Source organism: Polypterus senegalus, chromosome 3 (genome assembly GCF_016835505.1).
Source record: "Polypterus senegalus isolate Bchr_013 chromosome 3, ASM1683550v1, whole genome shotgun sequence".
Classification (NCBI taxonomy): Eukaryota; Metazoa; Chordata; class Cladistia; order Polypteriformes; family Polypteridae; genus Polypterus; species Polypterus senegalus.
The window spans coordinates 94,386,929-94,413,119 of NC_053156.1; the positions used below are offsets into that span (position 1 = coordinate 94,386,929).

General features: G+C 36.2%; 1 protein-coding gene across 1 annotated transcript; it reads right to left on the reverse strand.

Annotated features, from left to right (window-relative positions):
- Positions 1-5,144: 5,144 nt before the first annotated feature.
- Positions 5,145-22,687, reverse strand: LOC120525388. The gene is made up of 3 exons (XM_039747629.1): positions 22,592-22,687; positions 15,201-15,284; positions 5,145-12,379 (listed from the first exon to the last, which is right to left on the reverse strand). The coding sequence occupies exon 3, from the start codon at positions 12,252-12,254 to the stop codon at positions 5,352-5,354; it is 6,903 nt and encodes a 2,300-aa protein (XP_039603563.1). The 5' UTR covers positions 12,255-12,379; positions 15,201-15,284; positions 22,592-22,687; the 3' UTR covers positions 5,145-5,351.
- Between the last annotated feature and the right edge of the window lie 3,504 nt (positions 22,688-26,191).

Genomic DNA, 26,191 nt, shown 5'->3' on the forward strand with positions numbered 1-26,191 from the left:
GTTTTTTGTGAGCCTTTACACAGCTTCTCCGCTCTTTTATAAACGAACGACATATAAAGCCATCACCTTGTCAATTGTGTAATGCGTTTTTTGAACAGGTTTGATGCATGGAAGTGATCACTCGTGCAGCGTTCAGTAAGTTCACGTGAGCTGCTCTCTTGTGTGATGTTGCGATATCCACGGCTTAATTTAATGTTAGCTAAGACCCGCCACTTAAAAGTTTCTGGCTGCACTCTGGTTGTAATATGATGAAGCTGCGTAGCTCACTCTTGAAAATGCAACGTATAGTTTTCCAGGAGAAAAGCAGTCTTGCCTGAAATCAATGGCATCGTTTTGTAGGGTCTGTGCCTGAGACTTATTACTTGTCATCGCGAAGCAGAGCCTTACTGGAAATTTGAGGCATTTTAATTGAAATGGGAGATCAGATGGTATAACGGTGATGCCAGGAATACATTCAGAGTGTGGCGCTCTGCTGTTTTTTTGTGTAGCTGCCTTCACACAGCTCATGAATATACTTGTATGTGTCACTCGCTTGCTTCTTATTGTTTCGCTGCCTTCTCAATTGTATAATGCATGTTTTCTTCAGCGCTTTTTGGAGCTCTTCCTTGTTTTCTACATACTGCGTTGACAGTCAATTCACGTGATTACGTGGGAGGAGTGATGATGTCACACAAAACTCCGCCCCCCACGGCCATCGAGCTCAACTCCATTACAGTATATGGAGAAAAACAGATTCCAGTTATGACCATTACGCGTAGAATTTCGAAATGAAACCTGCCCAACTTTTGTAAGTAAGCTGTAAGGAATGAACCTGCCAAATTTCAGCCTTCTACCTACACGGGAAGTTGGAGAATTAGTGATGAGTCAGTCAGTCAGTGAGTGAGTGAGGGCTTTGCCTTTTATTAATATAGATAAGATTGAGCAGCATATGGCGAATACAGGAGTTTTTCTGAACAGTCAGCATGGGTTCAGAAGAGGGAGGTCATGTTTTATTAACATGCTGGAATTCTATGAGGAAGCAACAAAAGGATATGATCAAAGTGGAGCATATGATATTATTTATCTTGACTTTCAGAAAGCATTTAATAAGGTGCCACTTGAGAGGTTGGGTATCAAATTTAAAGAAGTGGGAGTTCAGGGTGATGTTTTTAAATGAGTGCAGAACTGGCTCAGACACTAGAAGCAGAGAGTGATGGTGCGAAGAACCGTATCAGAATTGGCTGTTAAAAGTGGTGTTCCACAGGGGTCAGTGCTAGGGCTGCTACTATTTTTAATATATATAAATGATTTAGATAAGAATATAAGTAACAAGCTGGTTAAGTTTGCAGATGATACCAAGATAGCTGGAATCTGTTAAATCATTACAGAAGGACTTGGACAGCATACAAGTTTGGCAGATGAAATTTAATGTCAGTAGATGTAAAGTATCACAATAGGAAGTCAGTCAGTCATTGTCCAACCCGCTATATCCTAACACAGGGTCACGGGGGTCTGCTGGAGCCAATCCCAGCCAGCACAGGGTATAAGGCTGGAACAAACCCTGCAATACTAGATTCTACCCTATCAACTTCCTGACAGTATTCAGAAGCCATTAAGAAGGCAAACAGAATGTTAGGTTATATAGAACGATGTGTGGAGTACAAGTCCAAGCAGGTTATGCGCAAACTTTATAATGCACTGGTGAGGCCTCATCTTGAGTACTGTGTACAGTTTTGATCTCCAGGCTACAAAAAGGACTTAGTAGCGGAAGGTCCAGGGAAGAGCAGCTAGGCTCATTTCAGGGCTACAGAGGATGAATTATGCTGAGCCTTTTCAGTTTAAGCAAAATAAGATTAAGAGGTGACATGATTGAAGTATTTAAAATCATGAAGGGAATGAGAATTAGTACAGCGGAACAAGACTTATTTTAAAACAAGTTCATCAAGAACATGGGGGACACTCTTGGAAACATTAGGAAGTTTTACTTTACACAGAGGATCATAGACACTTGGAATAAGCTACCAAAAAGTGTGGTTGACAGTAAAACCTTAGGGACTTTCAAAACTACACAATGTTTTTTAGAAGAATTGGGTGGACAGGACTGGAGAGCCTTGTTGGACTGAATGGCCTGTTCTTGTCTAGATTGTTCTAATGTTCTAATTGCAAAGCCTGTCTTTTCCTAAAAAATGCCTCATTTGGAGGCCTGGCGTGATCTTGATCTATTCAGGTAATTTCACTGATTAACTCTGAGGCGAGGCCTTTTTGTTATCCAGTTTATTTTTGTGGAAGAATTATGAGATCTGTCCTCTTAAAAATGCCTTAAGTTTCCCAGAGTATTCCTGCAGAAACCTCATAGGATGCATCTGTCTTTAAAATAAATCAATTTGCTTAGATATACATTCCATACAGTTCTCATTAGCTAATGACTGGGGTTTAAGATGCCAACTGTAAGATGAATATGTGGAGCATAGTGATGTGAGCTCCATGATTAGAAGGGCATGGTCAGAGACAACTATAGCATCATATCTGCAAGATTTAAACATTGTTAATTATAAAGAAGTAATCAATTCTTGAGTAACAATGAGGTACTGGTGAAAAGAACGAATATGCTTTTAAGTATGGATTTAGAAATCTCCATGGGTCTGATAAGTTATGATCAATTAAAAACTATGATTATCTTTGCAGTGTTAAATTGCCCCTGTAGCTGAAGACCTATCCAGGTCTGAATTTAAAACACAATTAAAGTCTCAAGCTATCATAATGTTGTGAGTGTTCAAGTTAGGAAAAGATGCAACTAGGTTTTGGATGAAGACTCTGTCATCCACATTGATTACTTTGCAATTAAATACTGTAAATTATCCATAACCATCACATGTCACCCTTCAGGATCTGATATTGCATTTGATACTACAAATGAAAGTGTTCTATGAATTAAGATTCCCACACCTCTAGGTTTCTTTGTATAGCTGGAGTGGAATATTTGGCCAGTCTATTCTCTTTGCAACCATAACTGATCCTTGCTGTTTAAGTGAGCCTCCTGTAAAAATACTATCTTATCAACGATCACCACAATAACTACTGCAATAACTACCACACTCGGGGAGGACATAAATGACATTAAAAGCAACATAAAGAAGATCACAAAGGATATAAGAAAAGATATAAAGGATATAATCATGACTAATGAGAAGCTTTTTCAGAATATTAAAGACTTGGAGAAACATTTAAGTAATCACTTTGAGGCAACCTTTGAAGGTATGTTAGAAAACATTTGATGAAAAAATAGAAGAAAATGCAAGTAAGTTTGAAAATAAATTTAGAGCACTTGATGCTCAGCTTGAAGACATTAAGCAACTGTTCAAGACTCGTTGAACAATTGGCTTTCACTGCTGTTGAAAAAGCAACAGCTACTAAATCCGAATGCAAAGTGCTTGGAGATAGGCTAGCTGTGCTGGAAGATGGATATACAAGAAATAATATCAGAATTGCACATCTCCCTGAAAACCATGAAAACCTAAACCCAGTGAAATTCATCGCTGAACTATTCTCTCAAATAATTGAAGAGGACTTCAAATTGGACACTGGGATATCAGCAGCTTACGGCATACGTGGATCGAACGCCTCAAAATCTAGAAGCCTCATTATATGTTTCAATGAATTACAATCTAATATGAATCTGATTTTGCTTCTCAGGCTGATGCAAGATGATTTTATTTGAAAATAACCACATTCGCATTTTCCCTGATTTTTCACCTTTAACAGCTGCTAAACTTGTCACATATTACAGCATTAAACAGCGCTTACGCAAAGCTAAATTTAGATGTTACTAGAGTGAAGCCAGTACACTCATTCCTGCTTAGCTGTGCAATTGTGCCTTGTAAAGGACTGGCATACCGTCCACTACATTTGTTTCTGTCATACATCCACTTCTGCTAAGATAATGACTGGCTTACTGTGACCTTAAACTGGGCAGACTATTGTTACTCCTCAGCATATGCAGGAAATAATGTATATGTATCATGTCTGTTCAGGTCTTGTTACTTGATAGCATGCTATGCACATACTTATGTTCACTAGTTGTCATCTGATAAGTGAAGCATGCATATGCTCAATAATAACAGTGTCAGCAAGCAATACTTTGCCAAATAATTTAATACTTATTCTAAATAACAATAGAATTATTGCAAAATACAATACTTTTGTGGTGGGATTTCATTTCCATAGCATTACTATTCTTTTATGATTTTTTTTCTGAGCCTAATATATTTTTCAGATTTAATAATTTTGTCTTTATATTATGAATTGCAGGGATTTGTTTTGAAAACAAAAAAATACCATGTCACCATTTTGCTTTTAACAGGCAAGAGCACAATGAGGATTTGCTAAGGGGTGCATTCTTGGAAGCCACAACCACGGTTGTTATCAGTGGAGTGGTATTTAAGACGGCATTGCATGTATCTTGTCCAAGTTTGTGGATAATCTCTGAAAGTCAAGTGTGACTTATGTAATTTTTATGGCAATAATGTTAGGCTCTAGTTTTCCGACTTTCAATTTTGGTTAAAATTTTGAGTTTGATGAAAAGATGAGCTTTCTTGTCCTTTCACTCTTCTTTTCCCACTGTACTTCTCTGTTGTGACATTACAATCAAGGCGTTTTAAAAAAATTCAGTTAATTATCTGTATCATATTTTTGCACTGCCTGACTATTACACACTTCACATACCATGAACATCCACTGAAACTGGAATTTCTACCCCACCCACTTCAAGCTAGCTCCAAATGTCATTAGTTTGGACTCCTCAAGGAATGTGCTGAAAGGTCATATGAACATGAGGTTAAAGGAGCAATGCATAATTGGATTTGCACTCAAATAAATTTTTATTTCGGGAGGCCAGCCATATTCAGGAAATGTACTGAGAATCACGGCAACTGTAGTGAGAAGTAATTAATCAGAAATGTTCAGAACATGTAACAATTTTTATAAAGAATCATTTATATAGTATTAGTGATTTTGGGTCTTTAAATTAAGTCACTGGGTCATTGAATTAAGAAAAAATGATGAATAAAATATTGCATTTTATTTAAAAAAATAATACAAAAATAAAATCCTACAATTTCAACTGAATGAAAATAATAACAAATACAATGTTACAATAAGTCCTGAAACTATATACATTTCATATTAAAATGTCTATGATATTATACAAACATTTAAAAAAAATTAAAATCAGGAATTATACCTTTTACCTTTACTAGTCTGTGTACTTAAACCAGCCATTCTATCGTTAGCATTGTGGTTCCTTTTTACAGTTGAGAAACTTGTGTACAGTAAAGATTCTTGACTGAAACTCATAATTTAGAAGGTAAATGATATCAGAACCCATATGGCAAAGTAAAATGATCTGAATTCAAAACTCGTTTGTCAAAAACAATATTAAAATCAGGCTGAACTCCTTTTGTCATATTTTGAATTGTATTGTTGCTATCAGGCCCAAGTTTAAACAAGTCTGTCTTAACAAGGTCAATTATTGACGCAAGGTTCACCTGGTCAGAACTGGCATGCTCAAAAGCAAAACCTTTCACTTTCATGTATGCTTCTCCTTTGAAAGTTTTATATCCGTATGTTTTGTGGGTTGCTGATACAAACTCAACTATATGGTCCTCATTCTTTATTCTGCTAGAAAAACCTCCAAGTTTTGTTGATAGGGGTGGCTCCCATGAGCCTGGGCGACTGACAAACACAATTGTGTCAGTGTCAAAATATAGACATCTTTCCTGTAAGTTCTCCAATACACTGTACAGCTCTAAATGTACATAGGCTGAGACAAAAGAGGCCAAAAATATATTTGTTGGGAATTTTTTAGTGTCTGAATCATAGTGCCACTGTACATAAGCGGTTGTGTCATTAAAGAAATCCACATTCAAGACACTGAAATATTTTGAAAAAATAAGCTTATCAAGCTCCTCTGATGTTGTAACAATGCTGCTTCGAAAATTAACAGCACTACTTCCAAACTCCTCCCAAAGAGAATCTAGCAGCAGTGAAGAAACTTTGTGGGAACCCTGATTCATTTTTATATTATCCCTCTCCAACTTTACACCTTCTTCATCAAAATACTTTTTCACATACAGATCTTTCTGTTCATCATTGTTGCACCAATGTGGAAATCCTTGTGCTTCTTGTTTAATCTTCATGTTTCTCTTGATATAACTTTCAAATAACTTAGTTGACCTTTTCTCAAAATGCCACACCTCAAAAACTTTGCCAACCCTATATCCACATTCCAGAGCTTTTGACAGTTCAACTGTAGACCATATTCCTGTTAAAGATCGCTGTTCATCCTCATGGGTGCAGATTGCTGTTTGCTTCATTTCAGCACAAGTCCTGCACAATGAAAAGAGTATATGCCCGTTGAGACAAGTTCCTAACACTGGAAAAAGTAGTTTCTTTGGTGGGAATATTGTGACCTTGGCAAAGCCAAAGTACTCACTGAGATCATCAAAGTCTTCACGAATAATGACCGGGTGACCAGCAGGAAAGCTTTTTGTCTTATATACATACATCAAGAGATCATTGAAAACAAAATATTTAATTTTCTCATCTGGTTGTATCTTGTAAAGCAAACAGATAGCTTCTGCCCGATTTCCATAAATGGAATTCCATGGATCAAATGGATCTGGATATTTTTTCAGAAAAGGACGCATCTTGGGTTCTTGTTTCAGTTCCAGCCACTCGTGTTCCCACATAATACGGATCTGAAGATTCCGTCCTTTAAGGTAAGAGATTTTTTCCTGCAAATCCTCATACTTTTTGCTGTATCCAGCACAAGATCTCCTGCTAATATTCTTTAAGCATTCAGGACAGCCATATGTGGAACATGCACAGTATAAAAAGCATATATCTTCACCATCTATAGTTGCAAATCCATCTACAAAATAAGGACCAAATTGTTTTTCACCAGCATTCAAAGCATGCTGAATTTTGATTCCCTCCGCAGCAGAAACATACTCTAACCACTGAATGTTGGCAGCTTGAAAATAGCGATATTCTCTACGGTAGATGTCAAAAGGTATTATGGGAATTGTATTCTTCGGAAAAAAATTTGTTCGAAACAAAGCCATTGCAGCATTTCCAATGTTTTTAAATTTAAAAGGATCAATGTCTTTCCCATCTGAGAAAACATTTCTAAAACACAAAAATGCTTGCAGCAGCATATCAACACTATTCTTGCAGTATTGTTTCATTTCACTCAGGAAGTTAAATCCAGTGCTCCTTCGTATTTTATGCCACTTAAGGAAACAACTACTTTCTTCTCCAACCAAATGTCGTTGTCCATAGGACTGAATGCTTGGGACAGGTCCACAGTAGTTCTCGTTGACAGGTGTATTAAAGTAGTGTGGAAAGTAACCTCTGGACATTTTAAAGCCAAATGCTTTTGGCATTGCTCTTAATTTCATTGGCATAAAGCAGTAAGTATTGATGAATCTGATTTTTGTTAAAAGCACTATAAACCCTTTGAAACTAGTTCCTAGGTTGAAATATTCACATTTCATATGATTCTGAACAAGGAAATTCAAAATCAGGTCACCATCAAAGTTTTTACAGTTATGTGCAAGGAAAGTATAGCCTTCAAAGCGACTTTTTATAAAAAACGTACAAAACCGAGCAATGCAATCATTGCCATAAAATGCCTTCTCCACTGTACTATCTATAGAAAGAGCATAAATATAACAAGGAACGCGACCTGCTCTGCATATAATGTCAAAAAATATATAATTGCTTGTTAATGGTTCAGGCTTTAGTTCTGAAAGGAAGCATCTATGCTTTTCATCTCGAGATCGTTCGCCACAACCGTGACATGTCACCATTTGACACTGATGTGCCTTAACACCTGGAGTCAAGTTAATAGGGTTACGACACTCCCTGCAGTGTATTACAGAATCACATGGAGATGGTGTTGGTTTTTGATGTTTCTCATCACTCTGCAGCAGTTTATGGCGAATGTAACACAAGCGAGATTTGCATGTACGATAGCAATCTTTACAAGAAACCCTTTCATTTTTGACTTGCTGACAATTGGAAGATAGACACACTTTACAGATCGCATTGCATTTGTGATTATTCATTGTAGGACGGTGACATAACCGACATATTTGTTTTACACCAAGGAAACTCGTTAGACTTGTTATACCATAATAATGGTTGTTCTGCAAATACATGAAGTATGTACGTGGATGAGGAGCGGTAGAAGTTTCGAAAACTTGGAGATCTGGAGCACCATAGTAAACTTTTATCTTAATGTCAAGCAGCTCCTCAAATTTAGCAATGTTCGAAAAGCTGACCATGTCTTGAGGTGGTAAATTGAGCTGTTTATGGAGCTCCACTGCTTCTTTCATTATTTTATCAATTCTTGCATTTTTCAGATCCATTAGCCCAATCAATGTAGCTGCAAAGCACAAATTATTGCCTTGGTTGTTCAAAATAAACATGCATCTTCTTTTCTGACGAAGTATATTATAGGGCAATACATAATTAGGTTTTGAACTGATTCCTGATTCTCCTTTTAGATTGCTTACAGTTTTTAAAATAAGAGACAGATTTTCACATGCCAATATATCTTTGGTAGCTGGTAATTTATCTGCAACCTTGTTTAAAAATGTGCTGACATTCAAATCAGCAGCGTGTCCTTGAGTAATCATGGAATCTTTATGGGATTCAGCACAGAGGTCAAGCTGAACATAATCATCCCCCTTTAAGTCAGGCTTTGCATGATCAAGTACTTCCTGGAATACCTGGTGAATAGCTAAATAGAGATGAGAAAAAGACTTCAAGAAAGCCAAACTTTTAAAATTAAAATTACAACAGAATTCACGGTTCTGAAAAAAGGGTCCCGCTCTCCTTTGTATATGAAGATTAGCTTTATTGAAACCTGGATCCATGGGATGTTGGAAACTACTACCTGAACCAACATTCAGCATTTGTTTGTCACTCCGTACTTCCAAAACAGATTTATTTGTGGATTCTTCCTTTGCAAGTAGTGGAGTTGACAATGTGCTACTTCCTTTCTTAATTATTTTACCATCCTCTTGACTTAAATGCACATTGTTCTGCTGTTCATAAGAGGTCAACAAATCAGACGAGAGAGTTGCATCATTTGTAACACACTTTTTTCTCTTTATGTTTGCAAAAGATATATCCCGTTGGTGTTGCTGAGGGTGCAGGATGTTCTTTTTATTCATATCAACAATAGGTTGCCATTTTTGCTGCTCACCTTGTAAATATAAATCAGACATAGGTGTGGTAGGACCTGGATTAGGAATTTCAGAACTCACAGCAACACATTCATTCTCTTGCTTAATTTTCACTGAACCCAGGCTGTATTGTTGTTCCTTTTCATTGTCAAATGATAAAGGTGTATAAATAACATTTGTCTGTATTTTAGAGTCATTCAAAGTTTCTTTGTTGTATAAATTACTGTTGCATTGTACATTATGGCCATTATGTGCAGAAGATATTTCTTCATCCGCAGATGTATTTAAACTAATATGTTCACATTTCTGTTTCCCCTGTCCACTGTGTTGAGCTTCTTTAGCATGTAAAACAAGTGAATCCATACCTGGTTGTGCAGTAGTTCCCTCTAAATTTGATGATTCATTCATGACAGACTCATTCTTCCCTTCATGTTGGAGACTCTGGTTTTGAGAACATTTCAAGGATGCAGAAAAGTAAAGTGTATCAGGAACCTTTGTTTCAATCTCTGCTGTGCTGCCTTGAAAATTTTGAGGTTCAATTTTCACAGAAGATTGAAGAACAGGACACACAGTAGCTGGACTTGGCCCTCTCAAACACTCAGTATCCTCCCCACTCTCATTTTCAACCTTAATGTCACCCGGTCTGATCAGATGTTCTCTCTTATTTGTATGTGTGGAAAATATATTATTTGTCATCACTCCAGAGTCATCCAGATTGCATATCACATGACTTTTACACTGGTCATGTTGAGAAGGTTCAAAAGAACCAGCAATAGCTTCATTTTCAACATGAATATTTAAACCTGCATTTGCCCTTATCTGTTTGATCTGATCCCATTTAACTTTTTGTAATTCCTGGACAAGTGACTCTAACACAGTCTGAGGAGGAACTAATCCGTTATTCAATGCGTCATCAGCGACAGACTCCTGCTTCAGTTTTTGGGTAAGAACCTGGTTTTGGCACTGTGGTGAGGTATGTCCTACCACCACAGGACAGCACATTGCACCCAGATGTTTTTGTTTGAACTTCAACAACTCATCTTTAGGAGACATGGTAATTTTCTTGGGTATACCTAAGCCTATATCAACAGAGCCATCCTCTTCTTTAATTTCTATTTTAACCTGCTTACTTAGATTGTCTTTCTCATTTTTACAAAATAAAGAATTTACAGGTGCGTTCTTTGAGGAAAGTTCACAGCTATTCAATTCCTCCATCTTGTGTTCATTATTCTTGCATTGCTCACTCTGGGAGACAGGCAAAGAACAAGACTGACTTGAAGCTGATGCATTCTCTTCTATTTCTTGCTTAATCAGTTCACATGAAGCTGATGCATTCTCTTGTATTTCTTGCTTAATCAGTTCACATTTGTTCTCACTACTTTGTTTCTGTGGCTGTAGCTTTATCTCCAAGTCACTAGAAGATGTCTCCTTTTTCACATTTGACTGCATACTTTGGCCCTGGCACTTCAAACTGGCACACTTCATCTCTACAGAACAGGAAGCTGTATTGTTATAGCTCAATTTAACATCCAAGTCATCCTCTTTACAAGCCGGTAAAGACAAAACAGGAAAAGAGACTGTAGGAATGGCATTGGAGATCCCCAGTGCAACAGCAACATCATCACATTCACTTTTTATTTCCAATTTATCCTGACTTTCTAATTCAACTTTATGGTTTTCAGTACTTAGGGGGATGATTAATGCATTGCTGGATCCATATTCAGATAAATCGGTCTTTTCAGTTTTGCATTCCTTATCTTCCCATTTGTCATTATGGTAAGCACTTAATGAAGAAGGCTGGTCTTTAGCCACAACTTTTGAAGTTAATGTGGTGTATTCCATTTCTTGCTTGATCAGCTCACTTTTCATCTCACTAATTTGCTTCATTGGCTCTACCATCATATTCAATGTATTATCAGAGACAGTCTTCTTTTTCACTTGTTCAAATGTGTGCCCATTATAATGTACATCTTTCTGATTTTCAGACTCCAAATGAGTGGTGAATGCTTTTTCTATATACAGTTCAGAAAAATCAGATTTCTCTTTCTTACACACATTATTTTCAAACTGGTTTTCCATCATAACCTGTCCATCAGATTCTGTTTCCAGCTTAGTCAGATTACATTTCTCATCTCTGTCCTCTTTACATTTCTGTAACTCCACACCATTATTTGAGGAGTGGGCTTTGAAAATCTGGACTTGGCATTCCAGTGTTGAATTTAGCACTGAACAGGAAACTGTATCTGGAAGTTTTGACTCCGATTTTATAGGCCCATCTTCCTTTTCAGTCATGTCAACACTATTTTGACAATTCTGTGGATCATCTGGAAAAGAAACCATCTGTGTACTTAATAAAGAATCACTCTGTTTTCTAATATCACTGTGCTTACTATGATTGCAGTCATCGATTTTGTGATTGTCAAAACAAGCAGAGAAGTGAAAAGGTTTTCCAGTAACAGTGTCCTTGTTTTCTTTAATAATTTTACTCCAAGAAGAAGTTTGGTTTTCTTGATCAACCACAAGCTGCTCAATGGATGTAGAACATGTAGATTTCTGCTCATTTATATCCTCTGCTGACTCACTATTTGTTTTTCCAGTTAGACCATAGCTTTTATCATGTAGTTTTAGTAGTTGATTACCTGTAAAATGATACTCTGTAGAAAATGCATTATCCATTTCTGTTCCAGTAACTGTGTATGCCCAGGATGGAGTGCAATGCTGATTGCTTAAAGTGAAAGTATTTGTGGTATCAATAGCATTATCTGAATCACTGAAATTGATTAAAGTGTCAAAAATAGAGCTTGTAATGTTGCATTCAAAGCTCATGTTTGTTTGATCTTCCTCTGACAATCGTAGTCTTTTAGGACAAATGCCGCTGCTCATGACCTTCCTTTTCAAGGGACTATAACTGCCACTTAGGTTTTCAGAGCCCATGCTACATTTGGTAGGCTCTCCATCACCAGTGCAACTGGTCAAAATTGTATTAGACCACATGTTAAGGTTTATTTCACTTTCTTCATCCATTTCTTCACCTCGCTTGATATTAGGGAAACGTCAGAAAAGGCATGGTCCACTATCTTGCAAAATCTTCTGAACTCAAGTATCAAAAACTTGATCTGGTATATCCTTATATCTTCAAGATAGAATGTCTTTAAAAAAAAAAGTTATATAATTATGCATGCATTTAAAATCTGCAATATTAGTATGACAATTTATTTTTTTAAACCACTTTACTTAGCATTCTCCAAAAAATAGTCTTATTATATATACAGTGGGATCCAAAAGTTTGGGCAACCTTGTTAATAGTCATTATTTTCCTGTATAAATCGTTGGTTGTTACAATAAAAAATGTCAGTTAAATATATCATATAGGAGACACACACAGTGATATTTGAGAAGTGAAATGAAGTTTATTGGATTTACAGAAAGTGTGCAATAATTGTTCAAACAAAATCAGGCAGGTGCATAAATTTGGGCACCGTTGTCATTTTATTGATTCCAAAACTTTTAGAACTAATTATTGGAACTCAAATTGGCTTGGTAAGCTCAGTGACCCCTGACCTACATACACAGGTGAATCCTATAATGAGAAAGAGTATTTAAGGGGGTCAATTGTAAGTTCCCTCCTCCTTTAATTTTCTCTGAAGAGTAGCAACATGGGGGTCACAAAACAACTCTCAAATGACCTGAAGACAAAGATTGTTCACCATCATGGTTTAGGGGAAGGACACAGAAAGCTGTCCCAGAGATTTAAGCTGTCTGTTTCCACAGTTAGGAACATATTGAGGAAATGGAAGACCACAGGCTCAGTTCAAGTTAAGGCTTGAAGTGGCAGACCAAGAAAGATTTCGGATAGACAGAAGCGACGAATGGTGAGAACAGTCAGAGTCAACCCACAGACCAGCACCAAAGACCTACAACATCATCTTGCAGCAGATGGAGTCACTGTGCATCGTTCATTCGGCGCACTTTACACAAGGAGATGCTGTATGCGAGAGTGATGCAAAGGAAGCCTTTTCTTCGCCCACAGCACAAACAGAGCCGCTTGAGGTATTCTCAAGCACATTGGACAAGACAGCTTCATTTTGGAATAAGGTGCTGTGGACTGATGAAACTAAAATTGTGTTATTTGGGCATAACAAGGGGCGTTATGCATGGAGGAAAAAGAACACAGCATTCCAAGAAAAACACCTGCTACCTACAGTAAAATATGGTGGTGGTTCCATCATGTTGTGGGGCTGTGTGGCCAGTGCAGGGACTGGGAATCTTGTCAAAGTTGAGGGACGCATGGATTCCACTCAGTATCAGCAGATTCTGGAGACCAATGTCCAGGAATCAGTGACAAAGCTGAAGCTGTGCCGGGGCTGGATCTTTCAAGACAACGACCCGAAACACTGCTCAAAATCCACTAAGACATTCATGCAGAGGAACAAGTACAACGTTCTGGAATGGCCATCTCAGTGCCCAGACCTGAATATAATTGAAAATCTGTGTTGTGAGTTAAAGAGAGCTGTCCATGCTCGGAAGCCATCAAACCTGAATGAACTAGAGATGTTTTGTAAAGAGGAATGGTCCAAAATACCTTCAACCACAATCCAGACTCTCATTGGAACCTACAGGAAGCGTTTAGAGGCTGTAATTTCTGCAAAAGGCGGATCTACTAAATATTGATTTCATTTCTTTTTTGTGGTGCCCAAATTTATGCACCTGCCGGGTTTTGTTTGAACAATTATTGCACACTTTCTGTAAATCCAATAAACTTCATTTCACTTCTCAAATATCACTACGTGTCTCCTATATGATATATTTAACTGACATTTTTTATCGTAACAACCAACGATTTATACAGGAAAATAATGACTATTAACAAGGTTGCCCAAACTTTTGCATCCCACTGTATACAGGATTACACCAGACATACACAAAGCATTAAGCAAACAATAGAAGGAATCCTATATGTTTCATCATGAGAGAATGCATTAATTAATGACCAATTACTATTTTAAACATACCTTCCATTATTTTAAACAATTCAAGACACAAGGTTACCCTCTGTTTTGTTTTGTTTTTTCCAAAAAGGAAAAAAAAAACAAAAAAATAAAATGCAACCCTATAACTGATAAACACCATCAATACAGAGTCCCTAAAAGGGCATGAGCTAAAAAAAAGTCTTATTTCTCATATGCATGGGAAAGTTTCGTGTTCACAAAGAGTGTAAAATGTTGTGGGCATGTGAAACTTTCGTGTACACAGACAAAACTTTCTCATATGCATGCAATATTTTCTTTTGTGCACAAGAAATAAGATTTTTTTTTTGCTCATGTTACTTCACTATGAAGAAAACATCCCTTTAAAACAAACTTGACTTAGTTTTTTAATAAGGTAAACAAAACATTACGAGAATATATTAACCATCAACTAAAGCACACTGTCCTAACAAAATGAAATCAAGAAATGGAAATATACATGTTAGCTTAAACAAAATTAGCAGGGCTAAAGAGAATATATGAATACAAAAACACTAAACACTGATGCTACCAGGATGGACCAGACAAGACAAACTCTGCAAGTTGCCCAAAGCTCTAAAAATTAATTTTATTGCATAATGTTATTCTAAGCTATGATTTGACTATTTTACTCAATTACTAAGTCAGAGAGGTTTTGGCAAGAGTGTCATGGAAAACATCATGCTACATTGTATGTGTCTTTAGGTAAGAATAATAAAAGGAAGTCATGCTCAAGATGGATATTATTTTGAAGTTTTCAGTTCACTGTGGACTTATTTTAGTTTCAAACTAAACAAAAAGACAAGAAAAAGTACAACTTCTTAAGGAAATAAAATAAGTGCACAATAAAACTCCAAATTAGATTTCTTGACTTCAGAAACCCCAGATTAGCTATCAAGATGTCCCTGAAACTTACTACAGAGGTCACAAAAAAATAATAAAATACACCAATCATGACAGTTACCTTTCATTTGTTGTTTTCTGTATAGCTGCTATGACAATGACACTTCTGGATTACTCCAATATCTGCACAGCCCAGAGGATGTATCTAAAAGGAAACCAAACTTACTATTACCTCCTCCATAATACAACAATTAGGAAATGTACACAAGCTGTAAAATTCAGGAGCATTCTGGTAATTATTTAATTTTGGTTAACCTTGCCACATCTAAATTTTTCTTCAAAGAGACATAGCACATTGTTGTTTATTAAATATTTTTCAGCAATTAGTCATATCCAAAAGTAGCAGTGAGAAGAGAATGTAAATACATTTTAGTACTGTGCATAAATACATATTTACAAATAGCATTTTACATTAATATGTAGTTAAAAACTGAACCAAACAGGCTAACAGTGACTAAATGTACTTTTATACATAGCAGATTCCAAATCATATGATGTAAATATTGCATCATTGATGTACTATTGTTAATTGCTGGTTGTTAATGGGTTATGTCTATTTGTAGTTCATACTTCTTAAGCACAGAAATTTTAAGGAAGTTCCCACTGGACGGTATCCATGATAGATGGGAAGTAGTGCTATATTAATATTAAAATTTTGACTTTGGTACTAACAGAAGCTTTGACACCTCAGAACCAAATCAATTCAGTATTTGACAGTGAAGCAAATAACAAACAACTTGGAATTTTTCAAAAAATAAACACAAAATTAACTGATAATTCACAAAGAGCTGAATGGACACAAGTGAAAGGGGCGCTAAATACTAAAGAGCAGCAGAAAACTTCAGTGTTATCCACTTGTGTACTTATAGGCAAAAACGGATCAAATAACTTGAACATTACAAAACACAAAATATTAAACAGCAAGATAAAAATAATGAATTTGTCCCTATCTTACACACGTGTAACAAAGCCTCCTTAGATTTGATTAGACTCATTAATGTGGTCGCTGAAGTCAATAACAATGGGAAAACAAACACCAATTTAAATAAACAGCAATTTCTTTATTCTTGGTGAGATAGAGACTGCTGAATGCCTCCGAAGAGACTGGAAAGCTCAGTGCCACTGGCTGGTCAGAACAGACAGTCTTGCTTAAAAGAAAAAAATCCTCTTTATATTACCTAGCTTATTCATTAGCCAAAGAGAAAAAAACATGACAGTTCATTTTGAGGTTATACTTAGATTGCTATAAATTACGGTTACATACTGATTTATGACATGCAGGAGTGCCCAGTTTCATACCAAAATAAAGAGTTATAAGGGCACTCACATTCCTAAAAATACGCCGTTATCAGCACACAGACACAAGACCAGTTTATAGCAGTTTCTTATTCCCCATTTCATTAGTTATGAAGAGATTACATTCTTATAGCTTTAATATCTTCGTTAGATTATATTTGATTAGATTAATAATCCTTATTTATTCTCATATTCTGTGCATAAACATAATTCCTTTCCTACCTAAATGAAGATCAAATCATATACTGTAGAAGTATAAAATCATATAGTTCTCTGCAGCATGATTAATACATAATATAATGTAAGAAACACAGGACTAAAATATTGTACTAAATGAAAGCGGACAGGAAATTAACAGGTGGATGCACAGAGTTATGCTTAACAAACTGTACAAAACATAACAATTTGACGGTGGTGTTTTAGAAAACATAACTCTGACCTTTACAAACTGACTTGTTACTTTATTAAATAACTAAACATTCTCAAAATGATCTATCCAAACCTTGAATTTTCCATAAATATCCATATGCCAACATCACACATAGAGAATAATTTAGAGGTAATTTTGTTTTGCAGTGTACACTGAAATATGTAAGTATTTGTTTCAGAAATGTTATGGAGGGAACTACTGAAATGGTTAAGTAAATAAAAGGCAAGAGAATGGTTGATGTAATTACACAAAATGTAATAGGAGATGAGCAAGAGATCAGCAGATGTCCTGTAAACAAGAAAACTGAATAGTTATTACATACACCGATACAGAGCCAAAATTATGAAAACTATGTCACTGCCAAATATTTATGGACCTGGCTGTATTTGGGTATAAGCCAACAGACCAATCAGAGTAAATGTATGCATTAATCAGCAATGTTATGTAACTTCACTGGTTTATTAAATAGACCTGTGCTCTTACATTTCTGTCCATTCTGTAATAGACTACTATGATGAATGCTTCTTCTTCAGCATTTGCTGGAGAGAAATAAAAGACGCATTGGACAAGCTCCCTCCTGCATGGTTCCTGACTCATTGAGGTTTCGTCAAACTTGTCCTAGTATAGGATAAGTTTCTTTCTTTAATTAATATTAATTGCTTCCACAACATATGCCAACTTGGGAAATTGCCTAGAAATACATCACTGGGATTCTTGACGAAGCTTTGTTGACTTATGCCTTTGACCTGGAAATCTTTCTGCAAGTGCATGGATAGGTGGTTACAGAACCTAAACAAACTTTCCTGCACAACATTTTTGTCTGTGGGAGTATATAGTTTGAGTGTAGTATGACACTGTAGCCTCACAGGGACATCAAGGCAGTACAGAGACAGAGAGCAGCAAGACACTCCATAAGCCTTAATGTGAGCAGCACTAAATAACTGTCAGTGGGTTTACAGCAAGGAAACAATATTTAAGAAGGTTTGGATTTACCTGCAGGTTATCTTGGTATTTTTCAGACATTCCACCATTCGTTTCAGCTTTGGGCCTTGAACGTAGTATTCTACATTTATGGGCTGGTGTTTTAAAGTTGCCATGGAGGCTAAGCACATGGCTGTCCAGAATCCAGAAAGACAGCCACAAGGGAGCCCATTTTTGTTTACCTGTGAAGTTACACTACATCCGTCTTCTTTTTTTTTTTCTAGTAACCTCAAGGTTAGGTGGAATTGTTTTTTGTTTTGGAAGTTAGGGTTCAATTATGTGTATTTTGTTTGTGGGTGTTTTGGTTTTTGTTTGAGAGCATCATTCCCCCCTGCGAGTTCATAATGGTATCTCCCTATGTGTAGGCCTGCTGTACACAGGAAATGAGAGGTCTTCATAAGTACAGTATATGGTTGTGGCCACAAGAAGGGGAAGTTTTTTTGATCAATCATGAAGACTTGAGAGACAAAGTCAGTGTGTGTGAGGTGCACTACTGTAGATGAGGAGTGGGCTAGAGGCTGAGCAATTGGTTGCTGTTAAGGAGCAACTTGAGGCTCCTGGGAACCAAAGACAGCCCCTGAGTTTTTTTTTTCTTTGTTTGTTTTTTAAGGAGTCCAGTTTTAGTAGTTTTTGTTTTTCTTAAGGCTGCTATAACCCTTTTCCTAGACTGAAACTAACTGAACAAATATCAGGATAAGAGCCTATGTTTTGTTTTTCTTACTCCATTTTCACTTCTCTTGGTGATTTTTTCACCCATTTCCTGCAAGAAGATCTGTTTTAACTTTGGACTGCATTTTTCTTATTCTTGTTTAGTGCATCATGCACTTTTTTCTGGTACATATTTGGACCAAGAACTGAGAGCTTTTGTTATAAAATAAAAAAGCTCTATTGTGAAATAAAAATCTACCTTTTATAGTACATCTGCCTGAACTACCAGCAGGCCATCTGCTTCAGTACACAGCTTGTGACATGCAGGAGGGACATTATTCTCTATTATATCATGCAACATAACAAAACCTTAACTAGAATGTTTGAACCAGCTAATCACTTCCAGTTTAGTGGACATAAAATATTGAGTTTGCATTTTTCTTGTCTGAATGCTAAACTCACATCCATGAGCACCTACACATTCACACAGGAACAACACAAGTTGCTAGTCTATCAAATTTGAACCTGTTTGGAATGCGGCAGGAAATTGGTGCAAATTCTCACAGAAAAACAACAACACTCAAGCTTCAATTTGAGTAACCCAGATATGTTACAAATAGACAACAGGTTAAAATTTCACAAAGGTGAAACTGACCAACTATATATTATAATATATACTTACAAATTCATCATACACAACTTCAAGAAAAATACATTCAACGTCCACAGCTCAGCTTGCATTAGAGAATTTTTTTATTTTTTCTAGATCTTACCAAAAAACCATACTGACATGATGCCAACCTGACATGTACTTTGGAGAAATGTTAAGGACTAGTTCAATAACATATCTTGCTGCTGCAGGTATCTGCACCTGAAATGACTTGTGTTCATAGTTTTTCAACTTTCTTATTGAATTTTTACTGGATACTCCAATAATACATTTTTAAGCACCAGCACTTAAATTTTAGGCACGTTTTAAGCCGAGGAACTGGACTTTAAACAAGGCTTCAGCTCACAATGTCTTTTATGTTCTGATCATGCCTTGAATAGAGGCATCTACAGTATATGTGTACTGCTATATATTGGTTCTGCGTAAGAAAACATTCTGGTTATGCACCCTGTCGTTATTACTGTTTAAAAGTATTTGCCCTTAAGTCTGACATGAACACCACGCTGAAGTTAGGTAAATATTTGGCTGTCTTCTCATTCTCTCCTCGCTATATATTTGCTTACAGCCAGTGACTATTATTCACATAACTTTTACAAACCATCTACTTATTCTGCATTAACAACAATGCAAAATATTCTACATTTACGACTGTTGTCTTCATCCATGTGAATTACAACATCTGAGATGCAACTGATTGTATTTATTTTGTCCCTCCGCACTCAGAGGTAGACAGGTGAAGTAGCTTGCTCAGTGTCAGAATTGGGACCTAAAAACCTCCAAAGCCTTAACCACTAAGCCACAATACCTGCATCTAGGCAATATGTATATATATATATGTATATATATATTATTTAAAAAAACTAAACAGTTCAGATTTTAGACCCGCACGAGTGACTTACATCATATAAAGCCAACTCACCCGTCACAGTTCAACGCATATAGCAGAGTCTAACTGACAAAGTATTCAAACTCCAATATCTAATGAATGGGATTACCTTTGGGATGGCGCAGTGGGTAGCATTGCTGCCTCGCAGTTGTGAGACCTGGGTTCGTTTCCCGGGTTCTCCATGTGTGAAGTTTTGAATGTACTCTCCGTGTCTGTGTTAGTTTTCTCCTAGGAAATCCGGTTTCCTCCCTTAGTCCAAAGACATGCAAGTTAGGTGCATTGGCGATTCTAAATTGTGCTTGGGGTGTGTGTGTGTGTGTGTGCACTCCCTGCCCAGGGTTTGTTGTCTGCCTTACGTCCTGTGTTAGCTGGGATGGGCTCCAGCAGACCCCCGTGACCCTGTAGTTAGGATATAGCAGGTTGGATAATGAATGGATGGGATTAACTGTGATATTTAATGGGTCCTGTAAAGGGTGAAATCACATTGGGCCACCTTAATTTTCACAGTGTTGTGACAACAGAGGTTCCTTTGTTAAAGTAAAGCTGAGTTTAACACTTTAGACTCGTGCAGGTTGAAAATGTGGATTTTTTTTTTTTAAATAACAGATAACTTTCTAATCATACCGATTAATGTACACATTGTTGAATATTTTGCTTTGTTGTTAACACAGAATACGAAACTGGTTTGCAAATGCTGTGTTAATAAGTAGCTGACTGCAAATGAATATATACCTAGAAACGAAATAAAATCCAGCTGAATACATACCGAACTTCAGCCTCGTGTTCATTTTAGATTTAAAGGAAAAACACTGTTATAAATAATTACCCCCAACACCTTTCATGAGCGTATTGTGCAGACATGCTTTAAAAGTTACTATCAGTGCAACTGATTTTCCAAATTGGAATTCAAACAGAATGTCATCAGTCTTCATTTTTCCGTTCTATTTTATTTTGTTCTATTTTATCTGTTGTATTTCAACTCTATTTTATACGATTCAAATCACTGTATCACAGAAAAGAGTGTTAATTATGATCACTCACTCATTAAAGGACCAACTAAATCTGATTTGAAAGTTTCACACCTGCTGAAGGAAAATCCACAGAGAAACATGGAAAACAAAATCCGGACGTTTCTAATTGTAAAAGGTTAAAAAAACATCTTGAACACCAACATGGAAAGGCTCTGCCAATTCACTGTAATAAATCAAAACCTCTAGCGCCCAAATTCACAGTTAGACACCAGGGGGAGCTTCTGTGTCGCCTAGGAAAACAGAATACGACCATGACTAAGAAAGCCTGTTGGAAGACGAGGAGGATGGGAGCAAACCTGAATAACTACAAAATTGGTGTTACATTCTCAGCGGTCGCCCTAATCCCAAGGTATACGTGTGAAAAGGAGCTAATATTTAAGACCATGAGTTTATTCATGCATACAGTATCTCAGAAGAAAGGATGATAATACACGGATGGTTTGATATAAAAAAGACAGACAAATTAAGAGGTCTCTGCATTTTATGCTTAGCGTATGCAACTTCATCGGCTCAACCACTTAAACTACACACATGTGTTACTGCTATTTTCTAGCAATTAGAGTAAACATATGCTATTATACTTATAATACTTATATTATATTAATATCATGGAGTTATTCCCAGCACCAAGAAATAACCAAATAAGAACCAAAACATTTACTTATTTTCGATTATGCCTGTTATGTTTTCGGTCTCGAAAACGAAAAGACAACAACTTCTAAAATATGCTTTAAACAAAAAAAGACTGAAACTCGATTACAGCATAACAATCGACAACTTTTATCAGACTATTTAGTAAAGTAGAACACGTAGGCATGCAAGTGCGTATACGGGTTTCAAGCTTGGAGCGTTTCAAATATTTGCGGATTGATTTCATCAAAGAGAAAGCTATAAGATCATATCACGAAAAGACCTCTAACTGCCAAAGTAAATCTGAAACCGGAAAATATTTAGAAATCGAGAACCCAACTAATGTCTCTATAGGCCTATGGATAATTCTGAAAAATCGCCAATGCTTTTTAAATTAAAGTTGTCAATTTATAAAAGCCATATACGGCACGATCTACTCGAGATAGCTCAATGAAAACTAAACTTATTGGGAAAAGTCTCTTAAGTGTATATTTACGTCAAATGTAAACGGAAGGGGTCGATTTGAACCCAAATTGTTTAATAATGCGGGCGGATATAACTACAATACATGCTTCTCGTGCTATACGAACGGATCTAAAATGTGTACATTTTCGCCAGCTGAAGGAAAAAAAATGCACGGTCACAATTACATTACAAACAACCAGATTAAAGTGACTGGAGTGGTGACTGAACGACATACACTTAGCGCTGCACCCCCCACAATACCCTCAATAAATGTTGCTCACAAGCAGAAGCACATTTTTTAGTTCTGAGAACGCTACTATGTATTGCCCTTAGTTACAAGTATACACATTACGTTCTAGGAGTTTTTTTCTGGTAAGAAAGACATAACGTTTTGAGATATGGTAGATATACTCACTCAGCATGGCATCGGGAAATGCAAGTCCGGACTTCGCAGTACTCTGCAGGCGTGACAGTGTACTTAATGGACCCAGTGACCCAGTAGTCAGTTAAAATGTAAAAGGAGGGGCCCGCTCAAGATGACGACATTTTATGCTTTAGGGCAGGGCAATTCAGTTACAAATTCAATTGGGACAGATTTTCAAACCATGAAATTTAAATGGACCAGCCATTTTCAGCGGCCGATAAGCAGCAGGTAATAACCAGATTTAAACCAACATAACTGAATGTATTAAAAAGCAAGTAATGTTTAGTAATTGATTCCCTTTTAAATCAGTTCAAAAAGTGCATAAACAAACAAGAAAAAGCTATAACTGAACACATTCTGAGGTAGTAAACAATACTTTTTTCCACTTTTCAAAATAAAAAAATAAGAATTTTGGTCATATCTGACTAGGCACATCTCAAAGAACATAAAAACAATAGTGTACAATCAGGGCCGGGCGTTCTATCGTCATCCTACCCATCGAAATGATCTACTCACTCATACTACGCATGCGCAGACCAAAATTACGCAACTTAGCCTTACTACATTAATGAATTTATTACAGTTTACTGCATAGGCCTAGGTATTTATTGTCAACATTTTATAAGTTGTATATTTTGCATGTGTGACTTTTAATTTTGTACAGGCTATTGTATCCACGCACGAGTAATGACCGTCTTGTGAAATCTTTGCATCAGGCTGTGTCTCTTTCGGGCATTAAATGATGCATATATAATAAATTGAGAAATGTTAACATTTCCATAAATTTGATAGACGACTTCTAAATACAACATGTTAAATGATGACATGGTATAACGTTATAAGTTTAATGTTAAGACTTACAATAAACTACGGTAGGATACTTCGACAAAGTAGGATAAATCGTCAGAACACCGGCGCTTCCATTAAAGCGAATCAGGTATTCGACTAGGGCGCAGATCAGAAGGAGGTGGGGTTTGGGGGCTGTTGTCTCGGCATTTTACGTTCTTGTGTAAGGATAGCAATGCAGCAGCTGTCCATGAGTAATACCAACATTTCAGACTTAAATCATTTCTGTCCTCATAAGACTCCAGCATTCACGCAAGAAAGCTGTTTGTATGTGGTTACTTTCAGAGCAGAAACATTTATTTTTTAATGACTAATCAAAACATTGAGTTACACACAAAATCTTCATATAATTCCTGAGATGGCAAGAATTTTCCGTTAATTTATATACAAACAACAAGCTTTTGGACATACCATTAGTAAGGCATAGTATACAGCAAATCAATCCAGTCACTTACTGAACTCACTTAATCTAATATTTCAGAGGTGCAGGGAGCCAATCAATCCTGACAGCTTGACCGGGACAAGGATGAGGCAAATGAGACACTTTCCTCGGGTGAACAATGGGAAAGGGTGCCAAATTGATGACCAATGAAAATGAATAAATTACAAAATAAAAAAAAAAGAAAAAAAGCCAAATGTATATTGCAATGTTCGTCAAATACCTTAAGCAAACCGACGGTTTGAATCAGAGGCTCTCGCTCGATACACTCGTTTCCACGTATGATACAAGCAGTAATAGATATTTTAATATCTCAACTTTGATATAGATATGAAAAACTATATGGGATTTCGTTTGATTTCGAATTTTTAACAGGTGAACAATTAAAGTCGATGGATACTGATAAATTAAAAACGCAGCTTGTGCTTTATCCCTTAATATATCTAAACGATATAAATTAGGCAATGACGTCAATTTCAGACCTTAAAGCAGCTACAAGTTTAGATCTTTTAAAAACGATTCATGAATATATGTTTAGTTCAGTCCTATCCAAATTTAGAAGGTGCATTGAGAATATTAACACTACCTGTTAGTGTAGCTTCTGGTGAAAGAAGCTTTAGTAAACTAAAAAATATCAAAACATATTTAAGATTGTCACTTGCTCAGGAAAAATGGTCAAATATGGCAGTTTTATCAGTCGAACAGGAATTGACAAAACAAATTAATTTTGATAAAATAATTGATGAATTTGCTTCACTAAAAGCAAGAAAAGTAAAACTAAAAAAAAATATTTTATATTGGACATTTACTTAATTATTCATTGTAGTTATATTACATTTTTATTTTGTGTAAAGTATTATTGATATCATTTTGTCTCTATTAAATTAAATTACTGAAAAATTAGTAATATTTTAATTCATCTCATGTGTAATACTTATTTTGTTTTTTCTTTTGTTAAGGTTGGTGTGATTTTATTTTTAATATGTGCAATTTTATGTTCCTATTACTATTTCTGCATTCTGTGATTTTTTTTATTTAATAATCAATTTATTTTGTTCTCAATATAATTTATTTATTTATTTTTATTTAATACTTATTAGTAATAAAAAACTATATACATAGGGGCAAAAATTTATCCTCCTGCCTCTGGTGAAAATACCTCTAGGCCCAGCTCTGCCTGGCAGTTTCAAGTGTGGCACAGCAACCCATCCTAGACAGGATGCCAATCCACCACAGATACACTGCTACACCCTTGTGTTAGAGGCTAGTTTAGGACAATCAGTTAACAAAGTAAACTAAACGTAAAAAGCAATTGAAACATCAATTGAACTTCATTTTGAAACATGTTATCTTTTTTTAGTTATATACTTTAAAACTTTCCAGAGTTTCCAGGGTTTCTGGAAGGTACAACATACACTTAGACATGATGGATCTACATCCCCTGGTGATATAACTGGTTTTTATTAAGGGGAACAAATATAATTTATTATTGATGCCTGTTTAACCTTTGTAGTAAAGTTCAAAATAGCATAAACAAAAACAAAGCAGCAGTTTGCTCAGGTGGTGGCCAACACATAAAAATGGCATGTGTTTGGTTGTAAGCCTTTTTTCTTTTTCTTTATTTAATAAACACCCTAGTACTACATTTGATAAACCTCAAAAGAAATAAATTTTTTCAAGTGAGGTCATTTTTGCTGCTTTTAGTGATCAAGATCCATCCATCCATCCATTTTCCAACCCACTGAATCCGAACACAGGGTCACAGGGGTCTGCCGGAGCCAATCCCAGCCAACACAGGGCACAAGGCAGGAACCAATCCTGAGTAGGGTGCCACCGCAGGGTGATCAAGATTATTTCTGTAAATTCCAAAATTTCAACTGTTCCATAAGCTTCTGTGTTGCAAGTACAAGATCGTAGTAATCAGTAAGGCACCTTTATATAAATGTCTAATATGAATTGAGAACCAGTGTATTTCTTTATCTTTTTTATTTTTATCACTTGGAACCTCAAGTAATTGTAATCTAAAACAGGAGGACTATGCATTTTTAAAATGACTGAAATTTACTGTAGTTTTTTAGGCAGCAAACTGTCTGGAAAGGAGGTGTAAATAGGAGATATCCAAATAAGAAAGAGGGATGTCTCCACTGTTAACTATTTCACAATGTGTGAAAATTCTAACAGTGAACCGCATTCCTTTACTAATCCTTGCCTTGAAACCTGAAACTAGTAATCCTCTTACCTCACATGCACCATTAGGTAGGAGTCAGACATAGTTCTGCTTTTTAATTTACTGCTTCTCAGCAGTG

What these genes read in the sequence shown, in the direction of transcription:
- LOC120525388 (XM_039747629.1), bottom strand. Translation starts at nt 12,254, where the DNA reads ATGGATGAAGAAAGTGAAATAAACCTTAACATGTGGTCTAATACAATT.